At 37.0% G+C, this 16,002-nt stretch overlaps 1 protein-coding gene and 1 long non-coding RNA gene across 2 annotated transcripts; one reads left to right on the top strand and one right to left on the bottom strand.

Moving 5' to 3' along the window:
• The first annotated feature begins 11,142 nt into the window (after positions 1-11,142).
• On the top strand, positions 11,143-12,899 carry LOC131324531 (uncharacterized). The gene is made up of 2 exons (XR_009199376.1): positions 11,143-11,381; positions 11,595-12,899. It is a non-coding gene; the product is annotated as an uncharacterized LOC131324531 (long non-coding RNA).
• Positions 12,900-13,148: 249 nt separating this feature from the next.
• LOC131324524 (protein DETOXIFICATION 55) lies at positions 13,149-15,264 on the bottom strand. The gene is made up of 2 exons (XM_058356507.1): positions 14,908-15,264; positions 13,149-14,817 (listed from the first exon to the last, which is right to left on the bottom strand). Exons 1-2 carry the CDS (start codon positions 14,947-14,949, stop codon positions 13,363-13,365), a joined length of 1,497 nt encoding a protein of 498 aa, XP_058212490.1. The 5' UTR covers positions 14,950-15,264; the 3' UTR covers positions 13,149-13,362.
• Between the last annotated feature and the right edge of the window lie 738 nt (positions 15,265-16,002).

The following is a 16,002-nucleotide window of genomic DNA, read 5'->3' on the forward strand; positions in this document are numbered from 1 at the left end:
AGTTTCTCAACATACACTCGTGATAATTTAAATTCTTTTGACATCAATAAAAATCGGTGAATTTTTCAGAATACTAATATTACTTACCTATCGAAGTTGTCAATTTCGTGCCGGCTAGTACACCTTTTTTTCTACCGAGACGGAATATACTGGCACTCGAGGTCGCTTCGGATTTACCCATCTACCATTCGGCTCCTTCCCCTTGTGTTTTTTTTGTTCCCATCAACTGCAGAGAGCTAGGGTGAAAGACTCGAATTTGTTTCCGGAAAAAAAGAGAGAATATAAAATATATACATCGGCAGTACAAAATATTTATTTTCTCCAAATCAATTATATTGTGTCATGTTATCAAAACAGTGGTCGTAATTAACAGAACATTGTCACGAGACGCAATGTAATTGATTTGGAAGAAATAAACATTTACATTGACGGTGTATATAATTTAATAAAAAAATGGTTGGATTCGTACAAAGGGATATATGGTGGGTCCACGATGACCAGGTGTTGGCATTAGCAGAAGCAAGAGCAGTAATTGTGGAGAGGAGTACTAGAGTAAGCAAGAGCAGTCATTCGTACAAAGTGATTCGTACACTGCCTCTGTGGAATCATTATTATTATTATTATTTTTTGAATAGAGTGGATCCATTCTTAAGTCTCACACAAATAATTAAAATCGCTTAATGTTCTTAAAAATACTTTTTTAAAAAGGTTCTTATAAAAATTTAACTCATTCAATATTATTAAGGGCTTGATCAATTCTACGCCAAATTTACTGACACGATATTGAGCAAATGGTGTACCCATAGTAGTAAGAGCCCGTTCCAGAAAATAAATAAGAACTTATTTTTTGTTCAATAATAAGGGTTGTTCCAAAAAAATAAGAAGGTGATACTTATTTTTTCAGAATTTACATAGGTACCAATGGGCGTCGGGAAGGGAAATCGTACCGACGGCTGCACCGGGCCGTCTCCGGCCACCGGACGGCCGATCTGAGCCGTCCAAAAATTCTATAAAAAAAAACCGAGGGGGCTAGCGCGAGAATCAACTACATCCGAGATATATAGGGTGCTTGATCCGAGCACCCCTTTTTCGTGTAGGGTGGTTGATCATATATATACGGAAAAGGGGTGCTCGGATCAAGTACCTTATACACCTCGGATGCAGTTGATTCCCGCGAAGGCCTTCTCTGTTTTTTTTTTAGAATTTTTGGACGGCTCGGATCGGCCGTCCGGTGGCCGGAGACGGCCTGGCGCGGCAGCCGGTATGATTTCCCTCCATCGGCACCCATTATCATAGCAACAGTCTTATTTTTTGTATAAGGCAACTTCAAGCTAAAAAATTATGTGTTTACGCAAATAATTTTCCTACCATTATAGATTTTGTTTGATATATCTCATTGAGATCTTTAATACAGTGCAAAAAAATTTGAATTTTTTTTTCATTTACATTATTTTTAAGTTTGAAAATGTGAAAGGAACTTTTTATTTGAGTTTTGTGGAATGACCCTTCTTATTTTTGAATGAGAAGTGGCAAAATAAGTACTTATTTTTTAAGAAGATTTCCGAAACGGAGCCTAATTCGTACAAAGGGATTCACACACCACCTTCCGTGGGATCTATTTTTAGGTCTCACACAAGTAATCGGAGTCGCTCAATAATTTTAAAATACTATTTTTTAAAGGTTTTTATAAAAGATTAATTCATTCTAATATTAACGAGGGTTTGATCCATTCTACGCCAAATTTGCTGACACCGTGCTGACAACAAAATGGTGTACCCAAAGCAGGGCTACAAATCACTATCTTTAACTCCTACTGCTCCTTTATCTGCCACGCACACCTCCCCTAAGCTGTCACTGTTCTTCTTTTCCATTTCCCATTTTCTCTTTCTACAAGTACTCTTTTGTCTTCTTCTTATACTATATTGGTACATTTGATTTTCATAGGACTACTTTTATAGATATATATATATATATATATATATATATATATACACATATATATAATTTACACACACTCGGGATCCCGCATAGTCTTACCGTGCGGAACTCTCCTTTTTCGATCGAATTGCGACAATCCGAGCCGCTCAAAGTGATCAGAATGTGATTTTAAGAGTATTCGTAAGAAATCAGCAAAAAAAATGATCTGGAATGGCTTGATCAGAATAGTTTTTTATTGAACGGTTCAGTAAAAAACTGTTCAGATCAAGCCCTTTCCGATCATTTTTTTTGCTGATTTCTGGAGAGTTCCCTTAAAATCATGTTCTGCACACTTTGAACGGTTCGGATCGTCGCAATTCGATCGGAAAATGGGAGTCCCGCACGGTAAGGCCGTGCGGGATCCCGAGTGTGTGTGTATATATATATGCAATTCATTTATTGCTCTTTTGTAATGTGAATTTAGAGAATTAATTAATCTTTCATTGAGTATAAATTTTTCTACGCTGGAGAGGAAATATTGAAATTTGACATTAACGTAAGACCAAAAAAAAAATGAAGTGTGGTTCTCTGATATAAAAGAGTGTGAAAACCGCTAGCCTTTAAATTTCGTTGATTAATTTCCAGCCAGATTTTTTTGTATCAGAATCGTGATCTATTATTGTTTCGATGCATAATTCAAGTATCTAGCTACCTATTTCTCGAGATTGTTCTTTTTATATTTCAAGTGAGATTGTTCTTTTTATATTTCAAGTGATTGGCCGGATGATAAGTAATTAAGTACTTATGATAGCAAATAAAAGACTTATTATTGTTTTATCAGTACGAAAATCCTTCGGGGCACAGAATATTTGTCCTTAAACTTTAAAAGTTACAATTTCGATTTTCACACTGTACACAAAAATCTATTACCCAATCATGGCTAAAACATTCTTCCTCTGATCTGATGTGAAAATTAGACTTGCTCTAACTTTGACATGTCACTTTGGCCCCTAGAATACGGGGTTTCAATTAATTTGGATTTGGACTTTTCGTGTATCATTTTAACTAAAATTTATTCTTGTGAATTACTCCCTCGGGCCCAATTTACTTGTCCCAGTTATATTTTAACTGGATAAAAAAAATTAGTTATCTTTAAATTGGTAATGAAATTTTATATCCAATATGGATATTGTTTAATAGATCTCGATTTGTTCTATAATATAATATTTTCAAAATCACCTAAAATATTATAAATTATAAGATATAATTAATTAAAAAGTGGCACGAACTCCCAAAACCGACAATTAAATTGGGACGGAGGTGGTACTAACTAGTTTGAAGTCTATTTAATTACTAGCTAAACAAGTAAAAAAAACGAATTTAAAGCAATTTATTTAGAAATTACTCGAATAATTACATGTAGCAGAGGTTATGAATTTCGCTTGATTTTTCTGTGACTTATGAGGAAAATATATATATAATATGGCCCCATGCGACAAAAATATATGGAATTGACATTGCCCTGTAGATCTATGTATATCAATCTTTCTCCAAACCAGAGCTTTCGCGATATAGATGAGAGAATACATGTCACGCAGCCACAAACCCATGGTATTTGAGGATAATTACGTGCATAATTTATTTTGATAACGTCCTGCATTTCCACCCAAACTTGTTCGACTTAAGGAAATGCATATGCGTAAGTTAAAAAGACACATGACAGTGACAAATGATTTCATTTTTTAGCATATATAATTGGTGTTTATTTTTCAACTACATTTTCAAGCTGAGGATAGGAACGTATACTCAGCTTTTGATTTCTTATCCCTTCATTTCTTTGTAATTAATTTCACCTAAAATTTCTTTTTTAATTCCCAGTTTGGACGTGCATGCAAGAAATAAAGCACTTTGTGAGTTTGCCACCATCTTATAGATATTAAGTTGATTGTACACTTTGTGACTTAATTAGAAGAATGAACCTATACGATTGAATTTCAAAATTTAACTTTTTTAAATTCATGAAGATTTCTTTTTGAAAACACTTCAATTTGTTTGATAATAATATGAAGAAATGATATTCAAAGATAATTTTCGAAGCTAGCTAGACAAACTTTCTCATAATTTCCTTCTTCAATTTGATGGCTGGCAAGTACGGATGACAAATGGATCTGTCCCCGTCTTGAACCCTCTCCGATCGGGACGGTTTTTAAATTTTCTAGTACCGGCTGCTAATTAATCTTAGATATGCATATACCAAAGCCATTATTTATCTACCCATACAACCAATTCTTCTACTCACACAAATATTGTACACTGTACAGAAACACTCAGAGAAATAAGTAGTTTATATGGATATTGGGAAACCATGTGACCGTGCCGCTAGGGCTGCAAACTTGTTTAGTAGGGCTTATCTCGACTTGTTTAGTAATCGAGTCGAGTTCGAGCTCGAATTTTAAGTTCGTTTACTAAAAGAGCCGATAAACACTCCAAAGTTCGGCTCGATTATAGACTTGGTTCGTTTAAAGTGACTCCCTTAGTGAATAAACTAGGGTTGACTCGTTAAGGGCTCGACTAGTTCACAATCGAGCCAAACTCGAGCTCAAACTTTTAGATCGTATGATAAACAAGCCAAGTTCGAGCACACCAAAGCACGGCTTGTGCCAAAGACCACTGAATATTGAATACTCATCAAAACAGAAAAACCCTCGTTTGCTGTAGTGGGGCCGGATTTAGAAACTGATTCACAGCTCTCGCTGGAATCAGTACTGCCTTTGTTTTTGGATCTTATGATCTCCTTTTGCCACGTGTACGATGAGAAGGATAGTGTGCTTCGCGACAACTAATACGAGATCAAACTACGGTCCAACCAACCGAGGTTGACATAACACCCACATTGTTTCTTTGTTTTGGGATTCGGATTCCTTCCGGTTTAAGTTTTAGACGGGACGAGACAGTTCAAATACAAATCATACGTTGTTATTATCAATGGTTTGCATTTGCATGGTTCGCATTTGCTTAGAAAACTTTTGCTGACAACATTGTCACCGGTATTGTAGCAATGGACTATTCAGATTTAAACTCTCCCGTCTAGCCAAATTAAGAATCAGAGAGAATTCAATTCCATTGTTTTTGCTAGGTTTTTATTTTGGGATCTTTGTTTCTGCTAGGTTTAACACTGGGTTTTTTTTGTTTCTAAAACAAACCTCGTATTTTGTATTAGAATAATATAGTAATTTTTGCACTCTTTTTACTATTTTTATTCTGTAATTTTATTTTGTTCATTTGAATTCACACCTTCACCTTTTGCTGGCACATCTTTCACATATGAAGGGATATATCGTAAATTCAGGATAATATTTTAAATGGAAAATTTCGCATGAATAGGAATAAAAACAAGAAGTAGCGATGATAAAGGAGAGTGAAATAAATGTAACTCAATTTTTTTCAACCGCTATTTTCATCCCGTCGATTGCCTCGTTGAGAAAAAGCATATCATTTTCATACTAGTTTTGTTTAATTTGAGTAGTATATTAGACTATTCGTAGTTCAATCCTACAACCCCTTGAAAATTCTACGGTTAGGTTATCTCTACTTTTCAATTATCAATCACGTTTACCACCTAAATAAAAACAAAAGAAGAAACAAAAAGTCCTTTTTCTGATTGCGAATTGGCAGCAAATTTTCAAGATACTTGCGTTTGGAGCTCAAAAGCCAGCCATGATCGAGATTTTGGGGATATTTTTGAGGCCATGATTGTGACTATACAAATAGCAGTGTAACCCTCACCAGGTATTGACGTTGTCATCGAGCAAGAAGAACATATACTAACACCACAAAGTCTACGAACACACACTTTTTGGACGCAACTCCGAATATATACAACTATATCTCGAACAACCGTTGGACGTATACGTATCTATGAACCAAAATTCATCGAATGGCTCTTGACACAGTTGTGTCCAGAGCTGTGTTTAATGACAGTGTTCGTATCATCGCTCTGGTGAAACTGAGCAATGCTAAGAACATAAGTACTTTGGATACAACTATGTCTAGAGTTGTTTAATGCATATGGGTTCATATCCATCGGATGACCCAGGTCACAATTTGTGTCCGTAATTGTTTTTCGAAGTGTTTGTAGACTTTTTGAACGACATTATAATAGTTTAAATGGTCTTGCTATTATCAGTCCACCAGGTTGACGATGAGCGCACCAGGAAAACACGTATTTCTATGTATTTTTTAAGCTCTTTAATACACATTCACACAATTATTATTATCGGCCCAATGGAATGATTTTAGAATTTTCTTAGTTTAAAATTTCTACCAGTTGTGTTCGGAACTTTTTGAATTCTAGAAGATCTCTAGTTCAATAAAGTTGCGTGTTCCTTCTTTTTTCTTTTCTTCTGATTTTTTGTGAGTTACTATTATTTTCATAAAGTTTAGAGCTCATGCCAATTGTTGTTTCGATAGCATCTCCAATCCACGACTTCAAATTAGAGGATACCAAAATTTTTTTGAAGGCTTAATTATGTGACATTTTTACATCTTTAATTTGACATCAAACTCTCTAATTTCATCCCTTATGTCAAAAAAAACCCTCAAACGACACATTTTGAAATCCAAAGGGTCATTTTTTTTTGAAACTTGGCATGAGGTTTGGTTGCTGTCAAAATCAGTAGGCATATCATCCCTTCAAATCCCTCGTCGTCATTGGCATATGGGAATACACCTTAGTTGGATGGTGCAATATTGCTTCCAAAAATTACCGTTACTTGGTCCACATCAACTTAATTTGGCATCTCCGGTTGGAGATGCTGTTAGGTTTTCATGCCATATTGTGGGGAATCTTAGTGGGAATCCCCTTTTGATTTACAACATTTGGAATGCAAAGGAGGAGCTTTGGAATGTTTGGATTCCTTTTGAACCCTAATCAACTCGTTCAACCCATTCGATTCATCTGAAAAAGTGGCTTACGCTGAGCATCCACTTCGCTTATCTAAAAGGAGAAAATGATTACAACTTTGTTAGATCCCCACCAAAAAAGCTAAATTTAAAATTAGTAGGGTGTGTTTAGTAACCTTTTTAGCTTTTTGTTTTTAAGAAATTAAAAATAGAATCAGGTTTATGTTTTTATAAAAATAAAAACAAAAAACATGTTTGGTAATATTTTTTTTGTAAACAGTAAAAAATGAAATATGTTTGGTAGTATCATTTTGATTTTGTTTTTTTTAATTCTTCAAATTGAATGAAATTAGTGGAAACCAAAAAATAAAGTTCCACATACAAAGATAAGGACGTTAACTTAAACCAAAATGCCATTGAGTCTTAATTTTATCGACTCAATTCCGATTTTGTTAAGTTCAAATCTCAAAATAATTTTGTATGTGAAGGTTCTACTCGACGAACTCTTCAAAACGAAAGATTCCAATAGGTATTTTCACTATTTTGGGACAAAGAGGAGCCCAAAAAAGTCAAAGCTGGACGAACAATGGCGATTTAGACTGGTATTTTTCCGAACTGGTGGCGTAACCTCTGTAAAATTTGATCATCATCTACTCTTGTCTGTTAGTCGCGACTCCAACCCAATTACGAGTGTTTAAACCACATTGCTAGCTATCTTCAAATCTTTGATCAGCAAATTAAGCCATCGCATTTTCCGAGTTAAAAAAAACAACCATTTTCCATTGATCATGGCCATTGAATCTGGTCTGCCTTCGCCAATGATCCCACCGGCTTTGCGAGAAGCACGCCAAGGCGCTTCAGTTTATCGAAGAGATGACGAAGGACGCCGGCGTGGTGCAGGAGAGGGTTATGAGAGAGATTCTGAACCGGAATGCGGAATGCCGATGCGGAGTATTTTGGGCGGCTCAGGCTCTTCCGTGGGGCAACGGATGGAGAGACGTTCAAGTCGAAAGTTCCAGTGGTTAGGTATGAGGATATGAAAAACAATAGGACGCTACGTTTTTTTTCCTTCATGCGCAGGTCAAAAAATTCTATAAAGAAAACCGAATACGATAAATTTACTCGAAAATTTCTTAGGAAAAATTTAAATGATGTACCAACCCCAAAAATTTGCTGATAAGTATATTCAGCTGGATATTAAGAGAGAGAGAGAGAAAAGCGTACCAGGTGTGGGAGACGATTGATGGGGGAGACCATCGGGTTATGACCGGGGTTGTGAAAAGTGGAAAGGATGTGTTTTGAAAACAAGGCATAGAATCTTTTCTTTGTTTTCAAAAAGGTAAATTGATATTCGTGCGTTAGCTCCATTTTATTTATGAAGTTACTAAAAGTTACTTCACGTTAAAATTGGAGCGCCATCAGTAAAAAGTAGAGCACGAAAATCAGTTTCCTTTCAAAAATTTTAAAAACGTTTATAATAAACCAAAAATAGAAACAAATTACCAAATACGTTTTCTGTTGCAGTTTTGAAAAAAAATAAAAACATAAACCAAAAACTGAAAAACAAAAATATTAGGGTGTGTTTTGAAAAACCAAACACAACCCAAAAATGTTATCAAAGAAAAATGTTATCCAAACACACCCTAAGCAAATACGCCAGCAAACCAATCATACTCTTAAAACGACACATATTTTGTTAAATTGTGTATGTTAAATTCTCAAATCTAAAAAAACATAAGATCTCGTGAAATCACATAGAGGGCCGATAGATGGAGATCGAATTTCGGGTCATTTTCTTGGTGAATATGATATGATCGGCCATAATCTCTTTGATTCCTTGATTTGTGTGCCATAACACTGGATGGTTTTAGTTAGGGGCCAAGGATTCGAGACCATGACTTTTTTAGCTAGGTTCATGCTTCGACTCTCATGCAAGATCTTAAAGGCCAATGGATAAGCAAAATTATCAAACTAAGCTAAGTATTACTACAATATTTGTTAAATTTGTTAGCCAAGTACTTATATTTCCGTTTTAATTAGACCAAATAAGTACTAAACTTAGAGAAACTTTTTTGTATATCGGGTGTATAAGGGGTGGTGGTATCTTCTCCGGTTCGTTTTCAATTTTTTGGTCATTTCCCAATCACACTTGGATGATCAGCTCCGTTCATTTTGTATATTTCGGCGAGAACCTTAAACCTACCAAAAATTGTGTTCATTGGACTTTTGTAGCTACATGATTGGCACACCTGGAAATTAAAGAAAACCAAAACTGGATAAAAAAACACATTGAATCGGAACCCAATTTTTTTTTCCACATATGCTGATCATGTATCTACTGAAGTCCGATAAACACGATTTTTGATATGATTATAGTTCTCGGTACGTGAACTCTACAAAATAAACGGAGTCGATCATCCAAGTGTGATCGGAAAATGACCGAAAATTAGAAACAGATCGGAGAGGATACCACCACCCCTTATATACCTGGTATACAAAAAAGTTTCTCATCACTTAAGCTCGCCAAAACACTATTTTTGTTGGTGCCAAAACTCTAGTGTACAAAAGGTTTGTACCATATGCAGTGTACGCACAAGACTTTTATGTACTGGAGTTTTGGCATTATCACTGTCCCCATTTATAAGTTTGAAAACTTATTTCTATATTTTGTACTTTTTGTTTAGCTTTTTGTCAAAATTCTTGGAATTGATCGTTCGTCTTGATGATACGAATTATAAAAAGTATAAAAATATGGATTAATGATGAAAAAATTCAAATAAAACGACATTTTAGACAAATAAAACAGTTCGTCGAATTATAAAGTATAAAAATATGGATTGATAGATGAAAAAGTTCAAATAAGACGACATTTTAGATAAATAAAACAACTGTTTAATACTTTTTTCGTCTTTAGTGAGTTTTTTTTGCTTTCGGTCATAGTTTTGCACTTTTTAGACTCCTCTTATCGAGATGAATGATTAATTCAAAAAATATCACGCAAATCTAATAAAAATTCAAAAAAGACGAACAAAACACACAAAACGATAAAAAAAAATTAGCTGCTTGATTTCAAATTTTAACAAAATTCATTACTATTAGTAAATACTAATTTTGAATATACTCGAGGCAAAACGCGGGAAACTCAAACACAGTACTCATTTTTGTTTCTGCAAGCATGATCAACAAGTGAGATATCTCTCTCTCTCTCTCTCTCTCTCTCTCTCTCTCCACACATATCTATACATGCATATATATGTACACACGCAAAAACATTGGGATTACGTTGCATACGGTATGTCTTTCACGAAATTTGCTTTGCTAATTAAATTGTTTTAGGCTCAAATTTATCCAATCATGTGTTCGATTAGCAACTGCATCGTCCTGAAAATGAGGATTTCCACCTTCTCCTTGAAATGCTATTTTCTTCGTCTTGCTCTTTTGCTTTTGCGATCCTAAATTACCTTTATTTCTGCTCGTAGAAGGGTGAGAAACGGTAAAATGCAAGTGGCGCTCATGGATTATGTTTCAAGAGTTTTTTTTTTTTTGGTATTATAATTTGATAACTATAGTGTCCAAACCAGCTTACGTGGACTTCCCTCATCGGTTAATTATCTCCTCCAAAACTAGTATATGAGCCTGGGCGGCCTCTTCACTCTTTGCTAATTGGTTTGGAGTTGGATGCTTTAACATGATATTAGAACTATGGTTTCAGAGATTTTGTTCCCCCTTTTTGTGCCATAAGTGCACCGTTATTTGTTGCGATCCAAGTGTTCTGGATTGTTTGTTTACCTCTCCACGTGCGAGTCGGGGGTCGCACGTGCGGGAGAGTGTTAGAGTTTGTCCTACATCGATTAATTATCTCCTCAAAAACTAGTATATGAGCTTGGACAGCCTCTCCACTCCTTGCCAATTGATATATGAGGAGTAAATTTAGGGTCACATGGGTCAGCTTGGTCTCCTCAACTCATGGGATTGATTGGCTTGATGATGATCTTCAACACACTAGTGGGGGCCAATTAAAGTCGGGGCACTCCATATGGAATGGCTATTACACGGTAGGTGAAAGTGCCCTCACGCTTATGTACTTCATATTATGATGTGGGACTTCGCTTCACAATGGCCTTAAGAAAGTTGACAACACCTGAGGTTTCGAACGCGAGACTTTAGTCTTTAGGAAGGAGCAACGGCTTGGGTTTATTTTTTTGGTTTTATTGTAAATAGTCGTGTACTGTAAACAATAATTATGCTTCATGGTTACGTTACAATTTTATGGTTCTACTGACTTTGCCCAATCAAATTAGATATAGGATTGGAAAAGAACTCTCGTGGGAGGTCAGTTTTGACATTTGGATGTAACAATTGGGGATTACAAGTTTGATGGACGACCGACGCTACAGACTATGGCCTATGGGATATACAATAACTTGGGGATGTGGTGTTGCCAATCCTCGGACTATTTTAGGCCGACGGGATTATTCACGCCATCAGATTAGAAAAGGTTGTTCACATTTCACAACAGGGCCTGGTTTCTGGTTAATGAAGCGATTTACCTGTTAGAAAAGGTTGTATAAGTTTGTGGTCTGTTGCTTTTTTATGAAGAATATTTGTGCGTTTTTGGTTGGGTGCAGTTGTTATTAACAAGATTTGCCTTTTGCTGTTTTAACAAATGCAAAATAAGAGAAACATTTCCCATCTAGATATTTTTCTCATATGCCAAGTGGAATTGCTCTGGGGTAGGGGAGAGTTCTGATTGTATCATTTGCATTTCCCTGCAGATGGGATTTCATTCATCACCAACGAAATTATAGTGGATAATGTGCATTTATCTCAATGGCGGCATCTACCAGGTACCGTGGGGAGCTAATCTGACAATTCCATGTATTTTCTATGCCATATGCAACAAGGTTCTCTAGGTTTAATTTGGGTCAAATTTTTTGGATACGTGTCGGTAGAAAGGCAAAGTAATTGGGCTTTTTCCTGAATGCTGTTTTCCCCCTCTGTATATATGGATTGAAGATTCTGATACATCATGTAAACTTGGGAGCTGAGGTTGCATTTCTTGATTCTCCTTCCAGGAGTTTGCTCTACCTCTGATATCTTCCGCCATCAAGCATAAAACTGCCTCACCAATTTTAGCTTTCCCCTGAAAACTTCTGGCGTTCCTCTCGAGCCATATGTGATGTACAGTACCAGCAGGGCCAGCTTGTACATAACACTAGCCAAGTTCTTCCCCTTCATGTTCCTCAGAATCAATGCTAACTCTGAGCTCCAAGGAGCGGGAGTCTTGACTATCCCCTTTATCCTCAACAAGTTTGCCCAAACCCACGTTGAGTACATAGAATGAAAGAAGAGATGGTCGGTAGTTTCTTTCTTCCATTCTACTGCAAAGAACTCAATGGGGAACAACATTTATGTTCCAAGTTCGAATTCTCTCTTTTGTTGCTAGTATAGCTCTGCAGCAAAGCCATAGAATAAATGCCCATATTGGGACATTACCTTTGAACCACACTATATGGTGCCACGGAACCTGCTGACTTGAAATAAGTTGTTGTCTCAAATGAAAGTACAAATTCTGCAGCGCCGTCACTCTAGAGAACATGGTTAGTAATAGCCAACTTAAATTTTCATATTCTTGCCCATGGGAGCTTGGTCACTGAAGATGAAGAGGAGAACCACTTTCAAGTTTTCACTGTTATCTTCAGTTCTACATTTGGGGGGAGTTGTGGATTCCAGATACCACATCTCACAATAGTAGACACGATACTGGGCTTGTGACATATCTGGTTTATGCATATTTTAAGGTCTAAATATCTGAGACACAAATGTCTGGGAGGTAGGGTTTACCAACTCTAAAAACTGTCCGCTATTGGAGTAAATCTAACGGGGGCTGCTTTACCTGTTTTTTTCCTTCCAGGGAGAACAAGTCGATAAAGTGTTTCTATCCCTATCTTTTGTATTTTTCCTCTTTGGATGCCACAGAAACAAAGGACTGTTTTAAAGTACTTCCTTGCATGTAGTTCTCGATCCTAGTGATTGTGTGATGAAAAATGACAGCCTCGTGGTTAGGGCTGTATGTGAAGTACATCTTTGTTGTATACTATGGCATATTCTTGCAATCCACCAGACTTTATTATGACTAGTGGATGCAGAACATGACACATGAAAGATTCTTTTATTTGATTGCTAAGAAGTAAGAACAGGGAATCTAAGTTAGTTCATGGTCATTAAACAGGCATTAGATGGGCTGTTCAAAGGCCAACATAAAATGCTAAGTGACATCATCTACCTTATGAAAGAAAACAATGGTTATTACATCTGCATGCTGAACATATGGTGAATTTGTCTCATCTCTATTGCTGGAGGTAAATTTCTCTAGTAAACTTTGCATGGATTAAAACATTTGGAATAAGGACTGAAAATTTCAAAAAAATAAGAAGTAAAAGATACAAAACACATATAGCACGATTTGGAACATGAATGTGAGATTCTGCAGCTATCCTGTTTATGTGGTGTTATTGGGCAAGTTACTTCCTTAAACTCCATTCACTTTCCAAATGCTACCTCCTTGAGTGATCCGACTCCATTCTCGAATTTCCTTGTCTGATCAGAATGTGTTAGTGTACAGCACCCTCCCACTAAGTCTTTAGCCTTTAAAGATTCCTTTCCCCAGTCCGTTTTGTATATCACTGTGAACATTGAAATTAGACACGCCACCTGAGCTGCTAAAAGCCCGTAACAAAGTCCCAAAAACCCAAGTCTCCAGACAAAGGCCAAAACAATGGCCACTGGCATACCCACCAAGTAAAATGAGTAAAAGTTTATGCATGCTCCGACACTTGGCTTTGCACTTCCACGGAGAACCCCACAACATGTGGTTTGTGGACAGTTTGCAAGCTCGCAAAGCCCAATTATAGGTAGCACGGCCATTGTCAACTCTAGAACCTCATTATCCTTTGTAAAAAATCTACCCCATGCTTCTCGACCTAAGGTGGTCCATAACAAACCCAACGTAGAGGCTAAAATGGCCAGTCCTGTAGCTACCATTGTTGCCAAACTTGCCTTACCTGGCCGGCCTGCTCCAAGCTCATTGCCTACTCTGGTTGACACCGATTGACTAAGTGCAGAAGGTAGTGTATACATAAGTGAAGTGGTTTGTATTACTATAGCCGACGTTGCAAGTGCAACCTGAGGTTTGTCAAGGTAACCTGCTAGAAGTGTCATGAACTCATACCACCACCATTCCAAACAAACAGCTAGACAACTTGGTATAGAAAGTCGAAGTAGCATTCCCCACTCTTCTCCTAGTGAAGTCGTAGAAGGAAGCGGCATGATTGGTGGTATTAGTGGTTCATAGATAGGCTCCTTCGTTGTATGAGTGTAGATTATGTAGCCTAGAAGGAAGAACAACGTATTAAAGTTGGTGACAAAGGTTGAAACTGCAATCCCTGGGACCCCAAGGCGAAGAATGAAGGCCAAGAAAATGGTTACAGGAAGATGGAGAAGTATTGCGAGTGAAGTGCACCACATCAATGACCACGTTTTCCCTTTACTACGTAAATAGATACGTAGTGGGTGAAGAAGGCTATTAGCAATGAGGTCTGGGATGGCATAGCGGCAGTACACGCTAGCAATATGAGATATGTCCGGGTTTTGATGGAGCATAAGCATGAGAAGCTCTAAGTTAAACCATAACAACCCGATTGGTAATGACGCAAATAGCAACAATATAATTGTTCTTTGAAGAGTGAGTGATACTAAGGTTGTGTTTCTAGAACCAAAACCCTGGCTACAAAGTGGCTCCATACCCATAGCAAGACCTGATAGAACTGAGTAGCCAGTGATATTGGTGAAGCCGATAGCTAGGGCACCACCAGCTAGCTCAAGGCTTCCTAGCCTTCCCATGCACACGACTGAAATCATGTTTTTGAGATAGCCCACCAAGCCGATGGCCACTAGGGGGAAGCCTATGTCTGCCATTCTTTTCAACTCCTCCTCTACCTTGAAAAAGTCACAGATCAAAAAAGGTTTGTCAGAGTGTAATACTATGCATTTGTATTCTGTGAGTTCTTAATATTCTGTAGTTCGTACCTCTGCCATTGTTACATGCTTTTTGCCGTGCTCTGATGCCATCTCTTTTTCCCTTTTGCTTATTGTTGCTTTTTCTTTGTTTCCTTGTGTTGAGAGGGTCAGAGAGCTTAATGGTAGAGATATCCTTTTGTTTACCCTCACACAGAGTGTGAGATAGGTAGAGATTAGAGCTGCCAGTATCAGAATATAATCAAAGACCTTTATAAGGATGGGAGGTGGTGGGGCTGGTCCTAACACACTATCAAACAGAGGGTAGAGTGCTGCAAAAGTTAGAAAAACAAAATGTATAAATTATAGTAGTTATCTTTTTGAGTTCCCGCACCCCCTACTCACCACCCCATTGTTCTAACAATATCGTGTGGTTTTCCCAAATAAATGAGAGCACATCCACTGCCTTGTTAGGAAATAATCATGCCTGACGTAATTTTTCGAATGTTTCTTCACATGAAGACATTTGGGGTTGAATATGACTCTTTTTTTCTTTTTTGTTATTGAGTATTTATTGTGACTACTACTGCTGTAAGGTGTGATGTTACTGGTGACCAGTTACTGGTAATAATGTGCGCTGGGTTCTTGCCTCATGTTAGTGTGTACAGTTTGAAAGGGCGGTGTTTTTTGACTGAGTTTCTGTTTCTTTTTGTTGGACTGAGTGAAATAGAAAGAATAAAGTCTACTGAATTCAGCTGGCTGCAACCAGTTTGGAATCAACTGAAATCATTTTGTTGGAAAAATGAGCTTTGTCATATCACCAAACAATGAGAAGTATATTTCTGAATGAGTTTTAAGGTCACAGGAGTCCATTTTCAACCACAAACGTTTCTTTACATGAAGACATTTGGGGTCGAATATGACTTTTTTTTTTTGTTATTGAGTATTTATTGTGACTACTACTGCTGTAAGGTGTGATGTTACTGGTGACCAGTTACTGATAATAATGCGTGCTGGGTTCTTGCCTCATGTTAGTGAGTACAGTTTGAAAGGGCGGTGTTTTTTTGACTGAGTTTCCATTTCTTTTTGTTGGACTGAGTGAAATAGAAAGAATAAAGTCTACTTAATTCAGCTGGCTGCAGCCAGTTTGGAGAAGCAACTGAAATC

Source organism: Rhododendron vialii, chromosome 4a, assembly GCF_030253575.1.
Source record: "Rhododendron vialii isolate Sample 1 chromosome 4a, ASM3025357v1".
Classification (NCBI taxonomy): Eukaryota; Viridiplantae; Streptophyta; class Magnoliopsida; order Ericales; family Ericaceae; genus Rhododendron; species Rhododendron vialii.